Here is a 27079-nt window from a genome sequence, read left to right on the forward strand (position 1 = left end):
GACCAGTTCGTAGCTGGATTCTTCACCGATCTTTTATACCTTCTCCAGAATAAAAATGTTCAGACCTCAAGTTCTGTGAGGTGGAAGAAATTCCTTTGTTCTCTCTATGGAAACTCTCTATACTGTGGCCATGAGGAGATAATCTCCTCTAGGAATTTACGACTTGAGGTCGCAGCAGCCGGAATGTAAGAGACAGAGTGGGATGGTGCTCGCTGTATCCAAAGAGGGCAACGTCATGACACTAGTCAATTGTGTGTGTGTGTGTGTGACTGGAACTGATGCTCAAGTTTGCAAGCTCTTCAAATTGAGTCTCATACATCCTTAAATTGTGTTCTTACATGGTGAATGAGTTGCAAAAATGACCTTAGTCACAAGTCGATGTGTAATTTAATCACGCATACAGGCTGTAGAGCTTACAAGTTGTCTATTTTGGGTCTAACAATCTTTACGTTGATATTCAGCACTTTAAAGTAATGCACCCACAACTGTTCCCAGTTGTACAGTAAGTCACAATGTATTGAGGCTAAGCAAAGATGATCACCCAATAGGATTAACAAAAGGAATGAACTTCCTTGGGGTTCTCATGCCATGTCCATAGGCAGAGAACTGAAGTCATTCTTTGAACTAATACTTACAGCCCAATTAGTTCGATGAACATCACCTTAGTCTGTTTTGGAGATAAGAAATATCTTAATGTCCAAATGTATTAGTGTCTCAGAACAAATCATGTGAGAACATTTTTGGTGTTTAACATTCACATCTAGATGGCAGTATTTCCTTATGTGGAAAAGAAATGACTGAAGTCTACTTCAAACTGAACAAGAAAAGATTGACAATGTTCAATACAACTATTTTCCTTAGATCATTAAAACTATCCATAATACATATCAAGACTAGTATAAGTGATTAGGCAAACGTGTCAAAATACACATTTTAAACATTTTCATGCACAGAACACAGCAAATATTAACAAAACCCTAAAACTTGATCTACGTGTTAGTCCGATCCGCTACTTTAGAAGATAAAAACGTCACGAAGGGAGAGTCAAGGCAACTATTTGTACAACAGAAAATAGTTGAACATTGAAATACAGAAACTACAGTGTACGATACAACTCAATGGATTTTCAGAATTTGGAAGTGTGATGATGACGACTGGTATAATGGAGGCATTTGTCATGAGGAAGCTCTCTTCTCCTCGTATGGTGACTCATACACATCCATGGGGGGGCAGGTGCAGACCAGGTGCTGGTCACCGTAGATGTCGTCAATCCTGGAGATGGATGGCCAGAATTTGGTCTCGGGCCTCACGAATGGCTGGAAATGGGGATAACGCTGATGTAAACATGTTGACATTCACATGAAAACAACCATTTTTAGTGGAGTTGGTAGTGTGTGATGTTTTCCAGAAGGAAGACTCACCAGGGGGAAAGCAGCATACTCCCTGGAGTAGGGCCTGTCCCAGGTAGAGGAGGTGATGCTTGCCAGGGAGTGAGGTGCCATCTGTGGACAGACCCCAGTGAACACTTATTTTAGCTGGTCTGGTGACAAAGCAACTCGTGCCACATTTTAGGTGCTACCACTAAAAGAACAGATTTATGCTCAATAACACTATAATAAAAGGTTGTCCATATCACAGGGGTATTTCTTAAACCATCTAGTGAAAAACTCCAACCCCAAATAATGTTGACTTAGTAAAATTGCTATGAGTTTAATGACCACTGTACGTAGCTGATTGCATGACTTGACACACAATGTGTTAGTTGTCTGAGTCAGGCCAGTGACGTACCTTCAATGGGTTAATGCGGGCATCCATCCTGCCTTCCTCGATATCTGCTATTTCCTGTCTGATTCCCATCAGCGAGTCACAGAAGCGGTCCATCTCTGCCTTGTCCTCCGACTCAGTGGGCTCGATCATCAGGGTTCCTGCCACGGGCCACGACATGGTGGGGGCATGGAAACCTGACCAAGGTCAGACACACAGGGGGATAAGAAGGCTTACGGGTAAATTCAATAAAAGTATTCCAAATATTTTTTTTTACTTAGAGTAAGAGACAAGTGGGCCATGTTGACTTTTCAGCAGTGCCCAACTATCCGTTAATGCAATGTGTTCCAGCTCACCGTAATCCTGTAGCCTTTTTGCCACATCCACCGCTTCAATGTTTGCAGACTTCTTGAATGGCCTCACATCCAAAATAAATTCATGAGCACAAAAGCCTGTGGACCAAAACAATCGGTGTTAAAGCAACATTTTGCTAGTGTTGGCTAATTACTGAAGGACTTTATAAAGTGATGTAATCAAAAGCAAAATGTTTACTTTTATTTGGGAGTGTGACCGTCCATTACAAATGGAATATGGTTCCAAGTAACAGATGCAAAGGTATTAAAGTTTAGGAACAAAATCTAAGAAGATCATCTGGCAATAATTGTATGATCTTCTGTGCAGAAAAGATCACCGCTTTCAGTGATGGTGTTCTTCTCCCTCCAGTCAGATTTGGCGACTGGTCCTGTCCACTCTGTTTTAAGTCCTGTGCAGCTTGTGCGCGTCGTAGAGAGAAAAAGACACGTACGTGTAACTGCGAGTCTTAGCTTTCAGGAATGGGGTCATAATAGCTTATAGCTCCAACTGTTCAAAAATGTGAGCCACATTTGTAGGAAGTAAAACAGACCGCTCTGTTTGTCCCGACCGCTTTTAGCGGCTATCAAAAGGTTACTCGTGTACCCGTGGTTCTATGAACTAAATGGCACAGTTTCTCTCGCGACCCCATTTTCAAATCAAGAAATCCGACAAGGTCATGACCCCTAGTTTGGAAAACGCTGCCATACGGGGTGAATAGGAACTACCACTCACCTTTCCTGCCTTTGAAGAGGATTTTGTAGTGGCTCTCCAGTCTCTTGGCCATATAGTTGGCATTCAGGATAGCCACCTCTGTGGCGTGAACCAGCCCCTTGGCTCCCATCATCTACACAGTAGGATACAAGGGCAGGGTCTATATCGACATCTACTCAACTGATGTCGCTGCTTTAGTTGCATGTTTTCTCTCTGCATTTGCCTAGAAAGACAATTTGAGTATCCTGAATAACACTATTCTAACAAATCTATCATTATTGAAATTCCATGGCACTGAATGAACCATAAGATCCATGTTGGCATGTAATGTCATGACTTGTGTACTGGCGGCAGCTCTGCAGTGGTCACAAGCTGGCATTGCCACAAAGTCATAGAATCTGATTTTACACCTAACATTAACCACACTGCTAATCCTGATGCCTAACCTTAAATTAAAGACCAAAAAACACTTTTTGGATTCCATTACATTTTCACAATATAGCCAATATTGACTTTGCATCTGGCCAATCTAGCAGATACCACTCAGTTCTTCCTCCAAGACAATATTCATGACAAATGTCAACCTGCTCTTAGGATAGATGTAGTACTGACCTTGATGTAAGCCCAGGAGATAGGCAGGATGGCACTGGAGCCCCAGGGGGCAGCACTGATGGTGCCCAGGGAGCTGGACATGTTGCCTGCTGACATTAAGACCACTGGGTGGCTAGGCAGGAACGGGGCGAGGTGCTCCTTCCTGTTTAACATAACTTGATTTAAAGTCAAAAGTAATTACTTATCCACTTTTTAAAATTGTGTTTTTTTGCACTAAGAGAGTAGTAGTGTTTCCTGACCAGGAAAAAAACTCCACATTTATAATGGATTTGGCCAGTCATAGATCTGCTTTTGGCAGCTTGAGTTTGTGCTTAGCCCATCAATGTGCATTTGAGGGAAACTATCCAGTTTGTCACTTACACGCCAATAGGTCCCATCCCTGGTCCTCCACCTCCGTGGGGGATACAGAAAGTCTTGTGGAGGTTCAAGTGAGAGACGTCAGATCCATAGTCACCAGGACGACACAGGCCCACCTGTAGAGTAGAGTAGAGAGCAGGTAGGAGAGAGCGGTGATGACAATGTGGTAGAAAAGCAATTCTCCAAAGTTACACTCATTTGCAGAAGAGGGCGCTACTGTACTCTGGGGGTAAAATGCATTAGACCTGGGTTCAAAAATAATCAAATTGAATAGCTCAAATACACTACATGACCAAAAGTATGTGGACACCTGCTCAGGGAACATCTCATTCCAAAATCATGGGCATTATTTTTGGAGTTGGTCCCACCTTTGCTGCTATAACAGCCTCCACTCTTCTGGGAAGGCTTTCCACAAGATGTTGGAACATGCAGGGACTTCCTTCCATTCAGCCACAAGAGCATTTGAGGTCGGGCACTGATGTTGGGCGATTAAGGCTAGCTCGCAGTCAGTATTCCAATTCATCCCAAAGATGTTCGATGGGCTTGAGGTCAAGGCTCTGTGCAGGTCAGTCAAGTTCTTCCACACCGATTGACAAACCATTTCTGTATGGACCTCACTTTGTGCACGTGGGCATTGTCATGCTGAAACGTCCTACCCCAAACTGTTGCCACAAAGTTGGAAGCACAGAATTCCCTAGAATGTCATTGTATAATGTAGTGTTAAGATTACCCTTCACTGGAACTAAGGGGCCTAGCCCGAACCATGAAAAACAGCCCCAGGCCATTATTCCTCCGAACTTTACAGTTGGCACTATGCATTTGGGCAGGTAGCGTTCTCCTGGCATCCGCCAAACCAGAGTCCAATGGCAGCGAGCTTTACACCACTCCAGCAGACTCTTGGCATTGCGCATGGTGATCTTAGGCTTGTGTGGCTGCTCGGCCATGGAAACGCATTCCATGAAGCACCCGACGAACAGTTCTTCTGCTCACATTGCTTCCAGAGGCAGTTTGTAACTAAGTGCCGAATGTTGTAACCGAGGACAGACGTTTTTTTACACTCTACGTGCACTCGGTGGTCCCGTTCTGTGAGCTTGTGGGGCATACCACTTTGCGGCTGAGCCGTTGTTGCTCATAGACATTTCCACTTCACAATAACAGCACTTACAGTTGACTGGGGCAGCTCTAGCAGGGCAGAAATTTGACAGACTGACTTGTTGGAAAGGAGGCATTCTATGACAGTGCCAAGTTGAAAGTCACGGAGCTCTTCAGTATGGGCCATTCTACTGCCAATGTTTGTTTATGGAGATTACATGGCTGTGTGCTCAATTTTATACACCGGTCAGCAACAGATGTGGCTGAAATAGCCAAATCCACTAATTTGAAGGGATGTCCACATATTTTTGGCCATGTAGTGTATTTATGCTTTAGAATGGCACTTCCTGTTTTGGCGGGAAATACTGGCTTACCCGGAGAGAAAAGTGATTTATTCTCAGGACGGAACATTTGTAAAATACTGAAAATATTCAACCGTACGCTGTAGAAGTGCAATCCCTGAGACACTTGTAAAAAATATATACATACTTTCATAAGGTTCTTTCAAATACACTTCTGTAATATAACTCAATATTAAAATAATGGGCCCATGATTCAATTAACATGTGGATAAGCAACCCAATTTGTTTTTTTACCATAAAAGGTCTTTCAACAGTTTTAGTACACAGCTTATACTCTTCTCTCACCTGTGCGTTCATATTAGCACCGTCCAGGTAGACCTGTCCTCCGTTCAGGTGGATGAGATTGCAGACATCATCAATCCTCTCCTCAAACACACCGAAGGTGGAGGGGTACGTGATCATCATGGCTGCCAGGTTAGCCTTGTGTTTGTCCACCTGAGAGGGGAATAATGTGACTCTGCAACATGACAGTCCACTTTTAAGGGGGGGGGGGGGGGGTAATTGACTGCCAATTACACTACCAGTACATAGTGAGTGACCTGACTGTCGGGCCATCATGTTCAGCAATGATTTTTTAGTGCGGCTGGTTAGATTGAAAGGCTACTCTAACAGTGAGCTGAGCAGAATCACTCCAACCAGCTCTTACCAGTGCCTTGAGATTTGCCATGTCAATGTTGCCATCCTTGTCCACCTCCACCACCTGCACCTTCATGCCAGCCATCTGGGCACTGGCCGGGTTGGTACCATGGGCTGACTTGGGAATCAGACAAACCTGAGCAAAAGGAAAATATCAGAAACAGTTACACTCAGACCATCAAAGTAAAAGAGAATTAGGCCTAAACAAGTCAACCATTAGATATGCAATCACAGTCATAAGATTTCGAAGCGCAAATCTCCAATTGACAGCAAACATGATTTAAAATACGTCGTCAATTTATTTTCTCTCTTTTATAAGGAGACTTATTTTGACATTTTGCAATATTGTCACACAAGGTCATCCAGACCTGTGTGTTTGTTGGGTAACGTTTACATTTCCCCCCCCCCTAACAGGAAAAACAAACTGAGCTCAATATATTTTGCCCATGACTTGCAGTTCACAAAAAACACCAAATATGGGATCTTGGAATCAAGTAACTTCCAGACAGTGTGGTATTTTCTGTCCCTTATTTGCACAACTGTGGACCTTGACTGTTTCAAGAGCTCACGCCACTATCAAAGAAGTGCTTATAATAGTTAAAAAATAAAGGCCAAATTACAAAACTGGAAAGCTACTTGAACGAGCAGTCTTATCTTCGGTCACTGTTCTATCATATTCCCATCACCAGATGTACTCAAGCCACTTCAACCCAGCACATTGTGACACTTGGGGCCTTTCAAAGTTCCTGTAGAAGTATCCAAAACAACTCTTCTTCAGATTGAGCTTTTCCAATACAATGTCTGTTGACAAACAAGTGATTGTACTTAAAACGAGTCCCTTTATGTCTTTACATGTGATAAATGATTATAGGTGGGTCTAAGTATCATGTATTACATACAGGTTGTTTACAGGGAAATGGGTGCAAACATTCTGACTGAAAATTAATTAAGGTCATTTGTAGTATGCAAACCCCAACATGTACTTTGATATAATGTTTTAACAATTAACCAAGGGTGGGTTATTTTGAATCTACAGGGCCTAGCATGTGTGCTAGCAAAGATGTGTTTAGTTTCATCAGAACCATACTTACTGTTCTATGGGCCTCTCCTTTAGAGTTCAGGTAGGCTTTGATGGCCGCGAGGCCAGCGTATTCTCCCTGAGCACCACTGAAAGACGAGGTTATACAGTCTTAATGTACCAGACATGCTCACAGACACATGCTCCCAGTGAAGTCTCAGCATAATCAAACGTGCCGAGTTCAAAGGTTAGTCTATATGAGCGTCATAGTAACTGTAAAGGAAAAGCATGGAATAAGAGTTGAACAACCAGGCCGCTATCTTTCCAGGCCAATGTAGCACGATGTGCTTTTCATCAGCCCCATTTATACTGATAAGTTGGGGACTTGGAACCATAGTTATCAGCCACAAACTGAGTTATATGATCAAGTGAAATTAATCAATTGGACAATGTGGTATGTGTAACAGAGGGCGACAGGAAAATCACGCTCGGATGAGGAGTCTGGGAAACTGAAATCCCAGTTGGTCATGAATACCCCAGACTGAATATTGCTGTCAGTGAGGGGCTTACCTGTTGGGTTGGAAGGAGATCTTGTCATAGCCAGTCACCTCACAGAGATCCTTCTCCAGCTGCCTGAAGAGCTGCTGATAACCCTCAGCCTGGTCCAGGGGACAGAAGGGGTGAAGGTTGGCAAACTCCTTCCAGGTGATGGGCTAAAAACAGTGGGAAAGAGAGAACAAAGGGAGAAATATGGGAAATGACAGTCAGCGATGTCTTTATGACAAAACAGTGTACATAAGGTAAGCTAGTGTTTTTCACAACACAACCACCATAAGGAGGAGAAATAAAATATTAGTTAATCAGGGTTGGGGTCAATTCAAATCGAAGAGTCAATTCAGGAACTGATTTGAATTTAAAAATGGAAACTTTTAGAATAAATAGCTTTAACTTTTAAGTTTATTGGGAAATCATTGCAAGCTAAAGCCCTTTAATTATTGGTGCAATCTCAGTACTTCCTGAATTGATTGCCTTCTAACCGAATTGACCCCAACCCTGATATTAACTCACCATGAGCTCTGAAGAACTGTTTAGCTTCATTGTGCAGGAACCCTGACATGGAAAACAAAATGGATATTACAAATGGCAATGGCCGAGAAATCTTTTCAGTAGTTCGTAGGTTTTTAGTATTCAGACCATGTAAAAAAAGCTTACGTAAAAATAAAAAATAAACGAAAATAAAACATTTCTTTGCTTTCCCATAACTCACCAGTGGAATCATGCTGTGAACCAGAGAGATGTCCTTGTTCTCCAAGCGTTTCATGTAGCGCACAATGTTGGTCTCCGAATGGTAACTGCATGGGATGAAAAATAGGAGTGAATCAAGATTATAAAGATATGTTTTAGGCCTAATGTGTTATTTTACTTTAATAACCTTAGTGCTTAAACCCTGTATTATCCCTTATACAGTACCAGTCAAAAGTTGACACCTACTCAATCCAGGGTTTTTCTTTATTTTTACTATTTTCTACATTGTAGAATAATAGTGAAGACATCAAAACTATGAAATAACACATATGGAATCATGTAGTAACCAAATAAAGTGCAAAACAAATGAAAATATTGTATATTTGAGATTCTTCAAAGTAGCCACCATTTGTCTTGATGACAGCTTTGCACTCTTGGCATTCTCTCAACCAGCTTCATGAGGTAGTCACCTGGAATGCATTTCAATTAACAGGTGTGCCTTGTTAATTTGTGGAATTTCTTTCCTTCTTAATGCGTTTGAGCCAATCAGTTGTGTTAGTGACAAGGTAGGGGTGGTATACAGAAGATAGCCCTATTTGGTAAAATACCAAGTCCATTTTATGGCAAGAACAGCTCAAATAAGCAAAGAGAAACGACAGTAAATCATTACTTTAAGACAGTCAGTCAATCTGGAACATTTCAAGAACTTTGAAAGTTTCTTCAAGTGCAATCGCAAAAACCATCAAGCGCTATGATGAAACTGGCTCTCATAAGGACCGCCACAGGAAAGGAAGACCCAGAGTTACCTCTGCTGCAGAGGATAAGTTCATTAGAGTTACCGGCCTCAGAAATTGCAGCCCAAATAAATGCTTCAGAGTTCAAGTAACAGACACATTTCAACATCAACTGCTCAGAGGAAACTGCGTGAAATCAGGCCTTCATGGCCAAACTGCTGCATAGAAACCACTACTAAAGGACACCAATAATAAGAAGAGACTTGCTTGGGCCAAGAAACATGAGCAATGGACATTAGACCAGTGGAAATGTGTCCTTTGGTCTGATGAGTCCAAATTTGCGATTTTTGGTTTCAACCGCCGTGTATTTGTGAGACGCAGAGTAAGAGAACAGATGGTCTCTGCATGTGTGGTTCCCACCGTGAAGTATGGAGGAGGTGTGATGGTGCTTTGTTGGTGACACCGTCTGATTTATTTATAATTCAAGGCACACTTAACAAGCATGGCTCCCACAGCATTCTGCAGCGATACGCCATCCCATCTGGTTTGCGCTTAGTGGGACTATCATTTGTTATTCAACAGGACAATGACACAACACACATCCAGGCTGTGTAAGGGCTATTTGACCAAGAAGGAGAGTGAGTGCTGCGTCAGATGACATGCCCTCCACAATCACCCGACCTCAACCCAATTGAGATGGTTTGGGATGAGTTGGACTGCAGACTGAAGGAAAAGTAGCCAACAAGTGCTCAGCATATGTGGGAACTGTTGGAAAAGCATTCCAGGTGAAGCTGGTTGAGAGAATGCCAAGAGTGTGCAAAGCTGTCAAAGCAAAGGGTGGCTACTTTGAAGAGTCTAAAATATATTTTTGTTTAACACTTTTGTTTACTACATGAATCCATGTGTTATTTCATAGTTTTGAGGTCTTCACTATTATTCTACAATGTAGGAAATAGTAAAATAAAGAAAAACCCTTGAATGAGTAGGTGCGTCCAAACTTTCTACTGGTACTGTATGTGTAACAACCTTATGCTATCAGTGCAAGGAATTATTCTACCAAGCATCAACTGTAGTTTGGGACAACAAAGACAATAATCACGGAACGTCACCTAATGTCTCTCACCAGTCTGGTGTCATTATACTGATAATACTATCATCACTGAGAACACAAGTCATCAACAGTTATGGCATAACAAGCTCATCCTTATTACGGCAAATATTGTAATACGTGGCAGCTACAAACAGACCAACCTGTTGAAGACTGTGTGAACGAGGTACTTGCTGGTCCTCTTGAAAGGACTACCCATAATGCCTTTCACCCTTTCACCCATCTTCTCAGCAATCAGCTCCTGTAAATTGAGATTTAAATGAAATTTGATATTTGTCCTATGGCTTCAAGATGGACCTTTGCACTCTCTTAAGAAAGCAATGCTGAATATATGCATAATCTTATTCCATTGAAAGCAAACGTACCGCTGAGGATTCACATCCAAAGACCCAGAGCAGATCGTCCAAGTCTCTCTCCGTCACGGTCTCATCCAGAGACACACCTAACTAGGTAAACAAATAAATAATTTCAACCAAAAGTCACCTTGTCCGAGAGATTTACATGGTTATCAAAACATCACGCCAGGGTAAGCTTAAATGAAACACAGCCCTTATTTTAAGTGTTTCTAAAATCCTCTATGGGAAAAATGTATGTTACAAAAACAATTGGAACCATTTCCCTGTTTGACTGCTAGGTTATGACACCGCCACTGTGGAGCTCTATGGAGGGGGGGTCTTAATATGAGTGCATCTATGCTTCTGTGTCCTTTAATGACAATGTATTCTAACACGGAACCCAAACAGGCTGCGAGCGTGCGCCATCGTGCATAAATGTATTTTGTCCCCCTAAACCAAACGCGATCACGACACGCTGGTTAAAATATCAAAACAAACTCTGAACCAATGGCATTAATTTGGGAACAGGTCGAAAAGCATTAAACATGTATGGCAATTTAGCTAGTTAATTTGTCCTATTTAGCTAGCTTGCTGTTGCTAGCTAATTTGTCCTGGGATATAAACATTGAGTTGTTATTTTACCTGAAATGCACAAGGTCCTCTACTCCGACAATTAATCCACACATAAAACGGCCAACCGAATCGTTTCTAGTCATCTCTCCTCCTTCCAGGCTTTTTCATCTTTGAACTTATATGGTGATCGGCATCTAAACGTTTATAGTATTACCACGATGACCGGCAAAACATTTCATTTTTCAATCACCCACGTGGGTATAATTAATGAAGAGATGGCACCTGCTTCTATAAACCAATGAGGAGATGGGAGAGGCGGGACTTGCAGCGCGATCTGTGTCAGAAATAGAAAGGAGTTCCATTTTAGCCCTTGGCATCGCAGACGCTCATTGGCACCTGCGAGCAGTGTGGGTGCAATAATTGAATAACATGGATTTCTAAATTTATTTTGCGACGCTCGCGTGTCCGGTCTGGTCAGCATGTAAGGGTCAAACGTTGTCAATAAAGCACATGGGAACACTGTGTGGATGTGAATGTAATTTGTTCCCAAACTGTATCTGTTACTACTCACCACTCCCTCACTGTAGACACGCAGATTAATCTCCCTTTGGACAGCCCTCTCCAGGATGTCCTTGGCTGCCACACTGCAGCCAACCTTCAGCGTGTCGAAGAATATCTCACTGTGCAGCCTGTGTCCGGCCCGCTTCAGACCTGATACAAAAGGAGGGAGAGAGGCATTTCTAAAAACTCAAAGAATACATTTGTAAATCATCTGAAAATAAGCAATGTTACCATTGTCTTTCTCAATGCACCCTTATAGTTGAAATTTGCTAACCATTGATTGATCGTAAAAGTTGTGACGTAAAAATGGATCTGTGTAGTCAGGGTGTCGGAGGACATACCTTCAGCCAGTATCAGTGCAGCATTGTGTGTCCTCTCAGCAATGTGCTTTAAGCCCTGGGGTCCATGATACACCCCAAACATGGCTGCCATGTTGGCCAGCAGAGCCTAAAAGACAGATACATTTGAAGGTGAGAAACTTTCCTTTAAAAAAAATAAATACTAATAATAATTTATAACTGAAGACAACCACTGCAATGAGATTTTTTACAGAAACAAACTTCCATAAGAGTTGAATACACTAAGTTAACAATCCTGTTCTGGGGCAAAGCATGTCGGTATTGGGGGGGGGGGGGGGGGGTGTAAAGCATGTCGGTATTGAGGGGTGGGTGTAAAGCGTGTCGGTATTGAGGGGGTGTACAGCGTGTCGGTATGGGGGGGTATAGCGTGTCGGTATTGGGGGGGGTGTACAGCGTGTCGGTATTGGGGGGGGGGGGGGGGTGTACAGCGTGTCGATATTGGGGGGTGTACAGCGTGTCGGTATTGGGGGGGGTGTAAACCGTGTCGGTATTGAGGGGGGGGGTGTAAAGCATGTCGGTATTGAGGGGTGGGTGTAAAGCGTGTCGGTATTGAGGGGGTGTACAGCGTGTCGGTATGGGGGGGGTATAGCGTGTCGGTATTGGGGGGGGTATAGCGTGTCGGTATTGGGGGGTGTACAGCGTGTCGGTATTGGGGGGGGGGGGGGGGGGTGTACAGCGTGTCGATATTGGGGGGTGTACAGCGTGTCGGTATTGGGGGGGGGTGTAAACCGTGTCGGTATTGAGGGGGGGGGGGGGTGTAAAGCGTGTCGGTATTGAGGGGGTGTACAGCGTGTCGTATGGGGGGGGGGGGGGTTGTACAGTACCTGTGCAGTACAGATGTTGCTGGTGGCCTTGTCTCTACGTATGTGCTGCTCTCTGGTCTGCAGAGCCAGACGGTACACCTCCTTACCAGCTGCATCCCTGCAGACGAACAAGGGACATTTCAAACCAATGTGCATCGAGATAGTCTTTATGTATATGTGCATGCTGTATATTTCAGTCTTTTCCATTGTGAGCAAGAATTATATAAAGTCAATCAACATGTTTATAAAGCCCAAGATTGAACAATCTCAAGAGATCTGACTTCCATTCTGAACATGGCCCATGTGAATCTTAAGGGCTCTCACCTGGTCACTCCCACCATCCTGCCAGGCATCATCCTGACCAGGTTTTCTTTGACAGAGAAGAAGGCAGCGTGGGGACCACCGTAGCAGAGTGGTACTCCGAACCTCTGGGAGCTGCCCAGGGCGATGTCCACCCCAAACTCTCCAGGGGGGCGCAGCACACACAGGGCCAGCAGGTCGGTGGCACAGCAAGCCAGAGCCTGCAGGGATGAGAGACGGGGAGTCTTCAAACAAGTCACTTCGGTACCAAACTGGAATCACCACATAATGAGGGGTCCTTTCCTACCAAACGAGGAGCAACAAATCCAAAATAACACTACCAAACCCCAACCCACATTTACTTTAAAATAGCATCCTAGGTTAATAAACGGTTACTACCAATGTCAGACGTGGCAGCTCCCTTACCCCTCCCTTGTGAGCACGGTCCACCAGCGCAGTGAAATCCTCCACTCTGCCGTCGGTGTCTGGGTACTGGAACAGCACACCGCTCACATCCTTCCCACTGAAGTCCATCTCATGAGGCAGCTTCAGCACCGTCTTGACCCCGATGTAGCTGTTGGTCAACAATCAGAGCACCCATAATGAGGATGCTGCTTTCAGTACAAAGTTATAACCTTGGTGAAGCTATGAAGGATGTCCGTACTTGGCTCTGGTCTGCACCACAGCAATCGTCTGAGGGTGGCATCGTGAGTCGATGTAGAACGTCCTTCTCTTGTTCTGTCTGTAGGGAACATAAACAATTAAAGACGCAATGTGTCACTTTTTGGGCAGCCTGACCAAATCCACATAGAAATTCAGTTATAGATCTGTCATTCTCATTGAAAGCAAATCTAAGAAGCCGTAGATCTGTTCTATGTGCATTATTTCTATGCTTCCCGTTCTTACGTTTTGTTTTAGCGTCTTTAACTTTTGTACACCAGCTTCAAACAATCTTCTTGGTTATGGAAAACATTTCACAGCGGTTTAGATGGTACAATGATTCTCTACACTATACTTGCTTGTTTTGTCACAAATTCTGCAAACTATTACAATTTTAGAAACCAGGAAATGGAGGAGCGATTTCTGCATAGTGCACCTTTAACATGTGTAGGGCCAGGAGTTTTTCCTGACAAAGTAACCTCATCAGGAGAAACTCTGGGCCTTATTTATAGACTATAACTAGACCCTATACATGAACGATACTAAATTAACTACCTTTTAATGGTCAGCCACTATTTCTCTTATGTTTATTCTCCCCTCACCTATGGCAGAGCTGCATGGCCTCAGCGGCGGCTGTCGCCTCATCCAGCAGAGAGGCGTTGGCCACAGCCATGCCCGTGATGTCACAGATCATGGTCTGGTAGTTGAGCAGACTCTCCAGGCGACCCTGAGCCACCTCAGGCTGGTAGGGGGTGTACTGTGTCACCCTGAGGAGAACAGGAGACACAGAGAAATTATTACACATTACGTGTACTTGCTACGACTGTGATATGTGATTGTCTCACCTAGCTATCTTAAGAGGAATGCACTAATCGCTCTGGGTAAATTACTAAAATATTTTTTTAAATGTAAGAATGTATTACAATACACAGAAAAACCAAACTCTTTTTCAAGGAATCGATATACTAGGGTGAAATGGGTGGAAGTTTATAAAAATAAAGAAAGTCAGTGCTGTCTTGTTTTAAGTCGGACAAAAAACAGATCCCAAGATCCCGCATTGGGGCGGCAGGGTAGCCTAGTGGTTAGAGCGTTGGGCTAGTAACCGAAAGGTTGCAAGTTCGAATCCCCGAGCTGACAAGGTACAAATCTGTCCTTCTGCCCCTGAAAATAAGAATTTGTTCTTAACTGACTTACCTAGTTAAATACAGGTAAAATACATTAAAAAAAATAAAAAACATGTGAGGATGTAATTTAATGCAGTGCAAACCTAAACTGGAAACTTGAGCCTCAAGTCAAAATATGTATTTGATTAGGGGCACGTTTTTCTGCAATGTAGCAACTAGTGATTTAATGACAAGTGTAACAGTTTAACTTTAGTCCGTCCCCTCGCCCCGGCGCGAACCAGGGACCCTCTGCACACAGACAACAGTCACCCACGAAGCATCGTTACCCATCGCTCTACAAAAGCCGCGGCCCTTGCAGAGCAAGGGGAACCACTACTTCAAGGTCTCAGAGCAAGTGACGTCACCGATTGAAAGGCTATTAGCACGCACCACCGCTAACTAGCTAGCCATTTCACATCGGTTACACAAGCAGAAGCCCATACATATATGCACCTTGAGTGCACAATCAAACAGTATCTTGCCCTACTGATGGAGACAACTTGGCTAGATGCAGAACAAATAACAACTCTTTTGTTTTTGTGTGTTTGTACCAAAGTGACCGTTACCATCCTGAATTCTCCAGAAGGTTTCTCTGTATAACTGGAGGCACTGAGCAGTTGTAGTAGCCCATTCCGATATAAGACCTCCACACCTTGTTCTTTGATGCAATCTTTTGGAGATGCTCCAAGACTTCATTCTCGCCTGCAGAAATAGAGATCACAATTGGCATCACATATATTTGAGGAAAAAGTGCATTAAACAATTATACCCATATATTTTCTGAACAAACCACTGAAACGAATGGGCAGTAACGTCATATAGCATCAGATTCACTGTCATAATGGAGTGGAAAGGAAAACAGCTTTGTGTACTCCACGTCACTGTCGTGTTCTGTGTGAACTGTACACAACATTTCTGTGCGTGTAGAATGCACTTCCATTTGTGCATCATATTTCTATCTATTGTAGGGGACAATTATGTGCAACGTATGGGCCCTTTCCCAAAGGTTAGTAATCTAGCCTTATTCTCCAGTGCTGTAGGGGAGATCAACCAATACACACCTAGACACTGGAATTCCTCAGGCATTCCGTCACTGCTTAGCAACACCCTCAGCAAGGAATGGACAATACTACCCTTCAATCGAGTGCCCAAAGTACTCTCATATTCAGGATGAGCATTTCTCTGGTGATTTCTAATGAGGTATACCACCATACGATCAGAAAATGGTGAACATTTGCAGTTTGAGTTTAGGTGGCAAAGAATTTAACTGTAAATCCATAAAAAAAATGGGGGGGCTACTGTGGCGCTGCACATTTCATTAGAGAGGACAGTTTTCCCATGGTCCCAAAGTTCCTCAAAGCATCAGAAAAGCCTGATTCAGAACCATCCAGCACATCTATTGTTGTGAAGAGAATCCCTTGCTGGCTTTGCAAACCAAGCCCCCCCAAAGCTGAACAAGCAAAAAGCAGTATGGCCTCCAGTTTGTTCCTTCAGCATGGTTAGCTACATAATGGAACAAGACAGAAAGGAGTGACCGAGGGTGGTCTTAGAACCCCCCTCGACCTTCTTATTAAGCATTGTGAATATTAAGTCAATCATTTTGCATAACAATAATGTTGGAAACTCCCCAAATAGCAGATAAGTGTTATTTTATATCATCTGATCAGTAAGTGTTATTTTATATCATCTGATCAGTAAGTAGTACAGTGGTATTTAAGTACACTAGGCCAAGCCTCCATTACCAATTTAATTACTTTTCTCTCACCATGTTGAGCACTGCTGGAAAAGCAGGATAGTGAAAACAATGACTACTGTAACTGATGCAAAACAGAAAATTATGCAGCAATAATACTAGGGATTTTGACAGCTGAGAGTTACAATACATGACATTAACACCCCAACACGAGTAGTTTGTATTACATTGATTATTGTAGAGATGGGTCACTGGTAAGAGTGCATCATCAATGTGGCCTGGTGAGAATATTGGCAAAATAAGAATCATCTTTGATGTGCCTTCGATGAAAATTGTCATCAGCAATACTTTTGTCTGTTTTCAAATTACTTTGCTTAATTAAATATTGTATATTATGGCCATATTGTCAGTTGCTTTAGAACAATGTTTTTAATAAATGCAATCCATTACACAGAACAAGGTAAATTAGTAATACAATGTACTGTACTTGTCCAGAATAGTATTTTTATAGCCTTGTAAATCTCAAGTGATAACAGTATGAGACGTCAGTCTCTGGTGGAATTATGCAGGGGTTTGCCAGGGAAATATGCCTAGTAAGTGTTTTGTAGACAAACTATTATTGATATTAAGACATTTAAAAGGTCTCCTAATTCTCTTAATCGATTGTAAATCAGTCTGTCTATTATTAAATGTAAAAAAAAAAAATGTATTAAAGTAAGAATACCAAAACCCATCAAATTAACCATATTAGGAATTCCATGAAGCTCGTTTGCACATGTCATTCGTCTGTGATGTAATGTTAACGCTATAACCAGTATGAACTGGACTTGGGACAGGAGCTCAAGGCTGAACTTTACACTCCAATTGCCATCCTATTAGCATCGGCTTCCCAACAGGAGATTGGTGCTGCTCGTTGAGTTCCGCAAAAACAACTCCAAATATGTTCAAAGGAAGACTTAACGGTGAAGAGGGCTTCACAATAGGAGTGCAACCTACATTTCAGCCAGTCGCTTGTTTGGCTTGATTTACAATGTGAAAAGAAAACTCAGACCAGCAAAATAGGCAGACAAAACATAAATGCAAATAAATAAAACGTATCAAGATTACATTTGACGGGGAAATCAACAACAATATTGAAACGCACTTGAAAAACAAAATCATACCAGAAGCGGGAATTTTATAACACGATGAGGCAATATATATATATATATATATATATCGTGAGAGAGAGAGAGAACACACACACATCAACAATAACACGTGCTGTTAAAGATGATGGAAAGAAGATAAACTTACAGAGAGGATCATCCATTTTCATACTTCTTTGAATGCGGATGGATTCTGGAACTGTATCTTCTATCAACTGGGCGATTGACTGTAAAACAATGTATAGATCACAAAAAAATCGCACTAAAACTATATACATTGTTGAAAGTTCAGCTGTTTATGACAAGAAACATGCAAGAGCGCCTGCAAGGCATTAGATCGACACATTAGCCTACTTTCTGTCCTATCAATTCTCTATTTATCCAAATGTTTATAAATCTTACCTCAAGTCCAAGAACATCCAGCATCTCCCTTTTCTCCCTTTCGCCTGGACCAATATGTCTCTCAGCAAAATCATCGTGTCTCGGCAGTATTCTGTCTATCTGTCTGGAAGAAGCATAGACTGCAGACATCCGAAGACCGCGGACAGTTACAAAAGCATTGCGGTTTTGGATTCTAGTCTGTAGTTTCACAAAAAGTCGGCTTTGACCAGATATATGTCTGCAAGGTGCATGTGAATTCAACGATTTGGCGAATAGGATCCCCCAAGACTTTGCACAGCTTTGCATTTTTAACTCACTAAAACAAAAATCTATTCAAAAAAATCGTTCACGCTGCCGACCTCAACTGAATCCCTCAGACATGTGATTTCTCCCAAAGTCTCTGCCATCTACTTCAAACTGCTTAGTTTATACGCCTGCCCCTTAAAAAAGAACTAACCAATCGATAAGAGAAAGGTCGCTGACGCGCTGACGAGCCCCAGTCAAACAGCTGCAGTGAACTTTCTCACCTGCCCGCCCACTGTAAATAAAACGAATCCGCTGCTTTGTATCGGGCGACCATCATCTCCCGCCAGTTAGCTGTCAGTTGGAGCGAAGATGCTGTGTTTTGTATTAATTCAAATGTATTACATGTTTACAACCATAGCAAGAGCGCTCGAAACGACATGCCAATGCAGTATGCTTGTGCATGTGTAGGGGAATCGTCTAAGTAAGTAAACAGTGCAATCCCATTAGGTACAAAATGTGTGTTTTAAATCTTTATCTAAATTATTTTATTTTCATTATTTTGTAATGCGCCCTCCTTGGGTAATATTCACAGGGCCACCAGGAGGCATGTTTTATTATACTGGTTGATGTAGGGTACCTTAATTATCCAGTTATTTTTAATATTTGTTGAAAGCAATATAATGATGGAACTATCTTGCCTGATGGATAGTGCCTGCCATGCCATGGCAGAAATTGTGAAGGGGTAAGAAAGGTAACATAGAATGTTGTTTTAGAATGGAGGTCACATTGAAGCCAAGCCTCTTTCTGCCTTTTTGGCAATCTGGACCATATTCAGTATTGTTGACATCTTTGCAATAATGTTTCTGAATTAATCAATTATAAAATACTTTGAGCACAGATTAACTGAGAATGGAGGCTGTTTGCACCATATTATTAAATGATTATATTAAATTACTAGAGGGGTTATATCATCAAACCGCAAAGTTCCCGAATGGGGTGAAAATCTTTGTCAGGGAGAAATCCAAAACCAGTCTAATTGGAATCAATGGCATTAGAGCCATAGGGGATGCATTTCCTGCTTGTACTTATGCAGGACAGGAAAATAAAAGTATGGCATGTGATGTATCAGAAATTATGTAAGGGAATTATAGTCAGCCTAAAATATTATCATATAATTATACATACAGTTTATACAGGTTTATACCACTTTCCGATATAAATAGCCTAAAATATACAGTACCATTAAAAAGTTTGGGGTCACTTAGAAATGTCCTTGTTTTTGAAAGAAAAGCACATTTTTTGTCCATTAAAATAACATAAAATTGATCAGAAATACAGTGTAGACATTGTTAATGTTGTAAATGACTATTGTAGCTGGAATGTCTACATAGGTGTACAGAGGCCCATTATCAGCAACCATCACTCCTGTATTCCAATGGCACGTTGTGTTAGCTAATCCAAGTTTATCATTTTAAAAGGCTAATTGATCATTAGAAAACCCTTTTGCAATTATGTTAGCACAGCTGAAAACTGTTGTTCTGATTTAAAGAAGCAATAAAACTGGGCTTCTTTAGACTAGCTGAGTATCTGGAGCATCAGCATTTGTGGGTTCGATTACAGGTTCAAAATGGATAGAAACAAAGAACTTTCTCCTGAAACTTGTCAGTCTATTCTTGTTCTGAGAAATGAAGGCTATTCCATGTGAGAAATTGCCAAGAAACTGAAGATCTCGTACAAAGTTGTGTACTACTCCCTTCACAGAACAGCGCAAACTGTCTCTAACCAGAATAGAAAGAGGAGTGTGAGGCCCCGGTGCGCAACTGAGCAAGAGGACAAGTACATTAGAATGTCAAGTTTGAGAAACAGATTCCTCACAAGTCCTCAACTAGCAGCTTCATTAAATAGTACCCGCAAAACACCAGTCTCAATGTCAGCAGTGAAGAGGCGACTCTGGGATGCTGGCCTGATACAGCCTGGATTTGAACCAAGGACTGACACCTCTTGCACTGAAATGCAGTGCCTTAGACCGCTGTGCCACTCAGGTGCCCTTGGCTCAAATATACTGCTTGCTTATCAGTAAACAATGAGAATTATGTGTGCAATTATCTTGTGTCAATACTGTAGAGCCAAAAGCAGAGTTCCTACAAGGTATTTACGATCTGGTTGTTTAGTCATAAAACCGGGGGGCGTTGCGGCCCCCCTCTGGTGGTTTACCCTGGTAGGCTTTCTTCCAACGGAGCAGTCCACCACAAGAATGGGCAGCGGATGTCCGGGTTGGGGATCACCGTTCCGGACCCGTCGTCTGGTGATCCAGGCTGGTAGATCTGGGCATTAACTTAGGAAGATGTTAACAACGCACACATTCACAAAATATATAATTACGTTTCATCCCCAAATGCATTGTGGCACTAACTGATGGTTGTATTGGAAACTTGTTTATGGCTCTATCACTTCCTAAGTGTCAAAGACAATGAAACAAAAAATTGAATAAAAGCATAAAGAAAAGATATACAAAATATAGTTATAACACCTTAATCATCTAATGGGACTGTATTCCATATGTGCCCACGGTCTTGGCAAAATGACCCTATCATGGCATTGTCTAATGTCATATCTAGGGTGTTCCTACTTGGTAGTGTGTTGCTTAGGGCACTATCCTAAGTTGATAACTACATGATAAGTCTACAGCTGTAAGGCACCTAGCTTCGGACAGTCTAAAGGGATGACCTATGGACCTCTGGGGAGAAACTAGTGAGTACTGTAGCTGTAGAGTCAAAGGCCTCAGGGTAAATGTTGAACTTTATTAAGGCTGGTATTTGGCTTGGACTCTTTAAGTGATCCTAGCATAAAACCTCATTAAATGTTCTGTTGTACTTGTGCGTTTATCCTTACACAAGCGCACATACCAAGGGAAAGAAAACCAAGTATCCTGGTAGGCTGCAACCTGTTCAGGATGAGTCTGACGTCATTAGATAATTTCCATGTCAATGCCTTGAGGTTAGTAAGAATTGATGTCGACCTCAAGACATATGTTAAGGGGACCTGTCGTAGTTTTACTACACGTCAATGTGTCTTACACCATTGTAGTGGCGATAGGTATGAAGGAGTCTATTTCATAGCTATGTTATCCACGGAGAAGCTAACCTCACGACGGAGGTACTCTATAAGCACTGAACCAGTCGTACACGGTGTGATCATGGTTCATGACTATTTAGGGGATTCTATTTAGTAGAGGCATGTGTGTTAACCATCAGAAGAGTGTTTTGGAGATTTGGAGATTCCCTTCCACGTGTTGCAATCTGAGTGACTACTAACTCCTCTGATGCTGTCATCAATAGCAATTTGACTTGTGAGGTGTCACGCCCTGACCTTAGTATTCTATGTTTTGTGTATTATTTTGGTCAGGTCAGGGTGTGACGAGGGTGGATATGATTGTTTTGTATTGTCTAGGGGTTTTGTATGTCTAGGTGTGTGTGTGTAGTCTAGGCATATGTAGGTCTATGGTGGCCTAGATTGGTTCCCAATCAGAGGCAGCTGTTTATCGTTGTCTCTGATTGGGGATCCTATTTAGGTTGCCATTTTCCAATTTGGTTTGTGGGTTATTGTCTATGTGATGTTGCATGTCTGCACTCAGTGTTTATAGCGGGCACGGTTTTGTATTAGTTTGTTCAGTATATTTCTTTATTAAAAGAAGTATGTATTATAATCACGCTGCGCCTTGGTCTCCTCTCTACGACGTTCGTGACATGAGGTCTCTTACCTTCTTACTGATTGTGGCTGGACTGACTGTGCTGGCATTGGTACTGGTACTCAAGGGGACCAGTTATCCTACTTATTTATTCTGAAATGTTATCCTACTGGAACACATGATTAGAGCATTTTACTAGTTGCATTGTAGTTGAAACTACACATGGCAAGCAATGCTTATTGTTGCCATTTGTTTTGGAGGTGGAAAGTCCGCTGGACTTCTTTTACGACCAGTGTGGTACACCTCAGTGATATCTTAGATGTGTTCTAAGGTTATCCCTGTCGAGGGGCCTGTCCGCTCCTCTCTGTTCTCGTGGGGAAGTTTACAACTAGATTTTTCCTGCTCTGGCGGCCTCGTACAGTGTTGCACCTAGTCTCAACCCCCCCACCGGCCTCGATGAGGCTCGTCCTGGTTCTGGGCTAGTATTCCCCCCCACCAGCGGTTGGTGTTGGTATCAGAGGCACAAACGAAAAGGTCGGACCCTTTGTACGAGTTGTCAGCAGCCGCATTGTTATTAGATTGGCTGTAACCTTTCAACCAAATCTCCTGGTGTTTGTGCTTCAAAACACTCAGTGGCTGTCGAGGCCTGTCAGTCACCACAGCATCCTTGTGTGGCAACATCTCCAGTACCTGCAAACTGAGACAAGGATATCTGTCTGGGATATCGCACAGCGTTTCACCAGTGGGAGTCATCAGGTCAGTTGCGGGACTGATACCGTTAGTGTCATTGTAAGGGGTTTCAGTCCCCCACAAAGCGGGAAATGTATCATCGGAAGCAGAGTACACTCTGTACGTTGATGCTTTTATTGCTGAGACGGCCGCAGTGCTTGCGGAAGTGTCCGAAGGACAAGAGAAGTTCATCTTAACTACAGCATTGCACGACTCCAAGAAGGAGGGAAGTTGCTCATTCACAGAGACTGCTGGCTTGAAATCATGAAAAGAATGGTCAATCAGGTTTGCTGATTGAATGTGACGAGATATCATAATATCTCCTTGGTTCAGATTCTGCAGGTTTCGAAATGTCTTTATCCCAAGGGGTGCTGTCGACAGATACCTGTCGTGGATGACTGCATTGCAGCTAGCGTTAGGAGAAGACAGTGTGGTCATTGGAGACAGCACTGTGACCTGTGACCATATTTAGTTGGTTTTCCTGTCCATCAATGGGAGTAATAACCTAACAAATGAACAACTCTTAAAAAAATACTAAGACTTTAGATTGTCTTTATTAAGATATCCACTATATCAAGTTTTAGCCAGACCACCCATCCAGCCCGAGCCGCCTGCATGCCCGACCCCCACCAGTCTAGTACATAATCCAACTCTCTCCCGACACAATGTCCTTCCCACCTTCCCAAGGGAAAGGTTTGGAAACAAAAGTAGAAAAAAACAAAAACACATACACCTCAAATACATTAACACACAGAAACAAAAAATCTTCCATATACACTGAACAAAAATATAAATGCAACATGTAACAAGTGATGGTCCCATGTTTCATGAGCTGAAATAAAAAATCACATACATTTTCCATACGCACAAAAAGCTTATTTCTGTCAAATTTTGTGCACAAATTTGTTTACATCCCTGTTAGTGAGCATTTTGTAGATAATCCATCCAGGTGTGGCATATCAAGAAGCTGATTAAACAGCATGATCATTACACAGGTGCACCTTGTGCTGGAATCAATAAAAATTCACTTTAAAATGTGCAGTTTTGTCACACAACACAATGCCACAGATGTCTCAAGTTTTGAGGGAACGTGCAATTGTCATGATGACTGCAGGAATGTCAACCAGAACTGTTGCCAGATAATTCCATTTTTATTTGTCTACCATAAGCCACCTCCAACGTCATTTTAAAGAATTTGGCAGTTGCAATTCACAATCGCAGACCACGTGTAACCACGCAAGACCAGGACCTCCACATCCGGTTTCTTCACCTGCGGGATCGTCTGAGGTTGGGAGTGTGTGCTGAGGAGTATTTCTGTCTGTAATTAAGCCCTTTCGTGGGGGAAAACTCATTCTGATTGGCTGGGCCTGAGTCCCCAGTGGGTGGGCCTGGCTCACAAGTGGGTGAGCCTATGCCCTCCCAGGCTCACCCATGGCTGCACCCCTGCCCAGTCATGTGAAATCCATAGATTAGGGCATAATGAAATTATTTAAATTGACTTATTTCCTTTTAATGAACTGAAACTCAGCAAAATCTTTGAAATTGTTGCATGTTGCGTTTATATTTTTGTTCAGTATAGTTCATATCACAGGCCTAATAGTACTGTAGCTCTTTTTACTTGCACACAATTTAGCTGGATCACCCCGTCCTGTCCCTAGGGGTCCAGTGCCCCAACCCAACACACCCCACTCAGCTTTAGGATCTTAGTGAAACATTGGTTTCGGATGTGTTAGACCAAGGGCAGAGGGACAACCCACAGGATGGCTGACCCCCAGGACCAGGCCTGAGCAGCCCAGCAGCTAGGGATTGCTTAAATAGATATCTCCCCTGACAAATACATGTTTTCAATACAGACTCCTTTGGTCTTCCTGTATTCCATATAAGGCATCCAGACGTTATGAAAGTTTCCCAGTTTACCCTTAATCTTGTAATAAATCAAATCTGGTGATACATAACTTGACATTTCTGCCATCCATTGTAACATTGTGGGAGGATAACCAACATTCCAATTATCTGCAATGCATTTCTTAGCCACTATAAATGCTTGGTTACAGTTTCTTCTGACAACAGTCTCCAGAATCAACATTTCCAAGTAAACAAAAACAGGGAGAAGGGACAATCTGTAAACATGATGAGATAAAATAACATACTCTTTGCCAGAATTCAGCCAGAATTCACAAGACCATAACATATGCAAATACACCTAGGTTGGAGTCATTAAAACTTGTTTTTCAACCACTCCACAAATTTCTTGTTAACAAACTATAGTTTTAGCAAGTCGGTTAGGACATCTACTTTGTGCATGACACAAGTAATTTTTCCAACAATTGTTTACAGACACATTATTTCACTTATAATTCACTGTATCACAATTCCTGTGGGTCAGAAGTTTACATACACTAATTTGACTGTGCCTTTAAACAGCTTGGAAAATTCTAGAAAATGATGTCATGGCTTTAGAAGCTTCTGATAGGCAAATTTTCATCATTTTAGTCAACTGGAGGTGTACCTGTGGATGTATTTCAAGGCCTATCTTCAAACTCATATAGATACTTTGTACCTGTTTCCTCCAGCATCTTCACAAGGTCCTTTGCTGTTGTTCTGGAATTCATTTGTACTTTTAGCACCAAAGTACGTTCATCTCTAGGAGACAGAACACGTCTCCTTCCTGAGCGGTATGACGGCTGCGTGGTCCCATGGTGTTTATACTTGCGTAACCTGAAAGGCTGCTCAGCAAGGAAAAAGCCACTGCTCCAAAACCTCCATAAAAAGCCAGACTACGGTTTGCAACTCCACATGGGGACAAAGATCATACTTTTTGGAGAACTGTCCTCTGGTCTGATGAAACAAAAATAATTATGTTTGGCCATAATAACCATCGTTATGTTTGGAGGAAAAAGGGGGATGCTTGCAAGCCGAAGAACACCATCCTAACCGTGAAGCACAGGGGTGGCAGCATCATGTTGTGGGGGTGCTTTGCTGCAGGAGGGACTGGTGGACTTCACAAAATAGATGGCATCATGAGGAATGGAAATTATGTGGATATATTGAAGCAAGAGACATCAGAGATTGTAACATTCTCTGTTTCACGGAAACATGGCTCACTCAGGATATGTTGTCAGAGTCGGTACAGCCTGTCACGTTCGTCGTAACATTGAAGAGAGGAGGACCAAGGCGCAGCGTGAAATGAATACATATTTAATAAACGAAGACGAAGAACACTTGACAAACTATACAAAACAACAAACGAACGTGAAGCTATATAACAAATAGTGCTGACACTAAACACTACACATAGACAATCACCCACAAACTACCTAATGAATATGGCTGCCTAAATATGGTTCCCAATCAGAGACAACGATAGACAGCTGTCTCTAATTGAGAACCAATCTAGGCAACCATAGACATACATACACCTAGACTGAACACTGCCCCATAAACATACAAAAAACCCTAGACAATACAAAACACATACATCCCCCATGTCATACCCTGACCTAACTAAAATAATAAAGAAAACAAAGATAACTAAGGCCAGGGTGTGACACAGCCACCCGGTTTCTTCATGCATCGCACCGACAGAAACAAACATCTCTCTGGTAAGAAGAAGTGCGGGGGTGTATGCCTTATGATTAACGACTCATGGTGTAATCACAACAACATACAGGAACTCAAGTCCTTTTGTTCACCCGACCTAGAATTCCTTACAATCAAATGCCGACCTAGAATTCTCTTCGATTATAGTCACAGCCATGTATATCCCCCCCAAGCAGATCCCTCGTCGGCCCTGAAAGAACTTCACAGGACTCTATGTAACTGGAAACCATACATCCTGAGGCTGCATTTATTGTAGCTGTGGATTTTAACAAAGCTAAACTAAGAACCATACTTCCTAAATTCTATCAGCATATCGAATGCGCGACAAGAGCTGGTAGCTTTCCGGTTCATTGCTACTCAAACTTTCGCGACGCATACAAAGCCGCTGACTCGGTGAGCAAGTTTATTAGCAAGTGCATCGGAGATGTCGTACCCTCTGTGACCATTAAAACCTTCCCTAACCAGAAACCGTGGATTGATGGCAGCATTCGCGCAAAACTTAAAGCGCGAACCACCGCTTTTAATCATGGCAAGGTGACCGGAAACACGACCGAATACAAACAGTGCAGCTATTCCTTCCGCAAGGCAATCAAACAAGCAAAGCGTCAGTATAGAGACAAAGTAGAGTCGCAATTCAACGGCTTAAACACGAGACGTATGTGGCAGGGTCTACAGTCAATTACGGATTACAAAAAGAAAACCACACTGCACACTGCCCTATCCCATCTGGACAAGAGGAATACCTATGTAAGAATGCTGTTCATGGAATACAGCTCAGCATTTAACACCATAGTACCCTCCAAACTCGTCATTAAGCTCAAGACCCTGGATCTCGACCCCGCCCTGT

The 27079-nt window shown here is 42.5% G+C and overlaps 1 protein-coding gene across 1 annotated transcript; it reads right to left on the bottom strand.

The window, feature by feature from the left end:
• Positions 1-368: 368 nt before the first annotated feature.
• Positions 369-18374, bottom strand: LOC139577009 (glycine dehydrogenase (decarboxylating), mitochondrial-like). Its single transcript, XM_071403700.1, has 25 exons — positions 17991-18374; positions 17737-17815; positions 15314-15449; positions 14187-14351; positions 13589-13666; positions 13351-13498; positions 12949-13145; positions 12646-12742; positions 11804-11909; positions 11473-11612; positions 10359-10439; positions 10137-10234; positions 8174-8258; positions 7975-8016; positions 7477-7619; positions 6980-7055; positions 5899-6024; positions 5538-5687; positions 3802-3914; positions 3442-3583; positions 2851-2962; positions 2121-2216; positions 1789-1961; positions 1422-1502; positions 369-1316 (listed from the first exon to the last, which is right to left on the bottom strand). The coding sequence occupies exons 1-25, from the start codon at positions 18273-18275 to the stop codon at positions 1176-1178; spliced, it is 3090 nt and encodes a 1029-aa protein (XP_071259801.1). The 5' UTR covers positions 18276-18374; the 3' UTR covers positions 369-1175.
• Between the last annotated feature and the right edge of the window lie 8705 nt (positions 18375-27079).

Source organism: Salvelinus alpinus, chromosome 5 (assembly GCF_045679555.1).
Source record: "Salvelinus alpinus chromosome 5, SLU_Salpinus.1, whole genome shotgun sequence".
NCBI classification, from domain to species: Eukaryota; Metazoa; Chordata; class Actinopteri; order Salmoniformes; family Salmonidae; genus Salvelinus; species Salvelinus alpinus.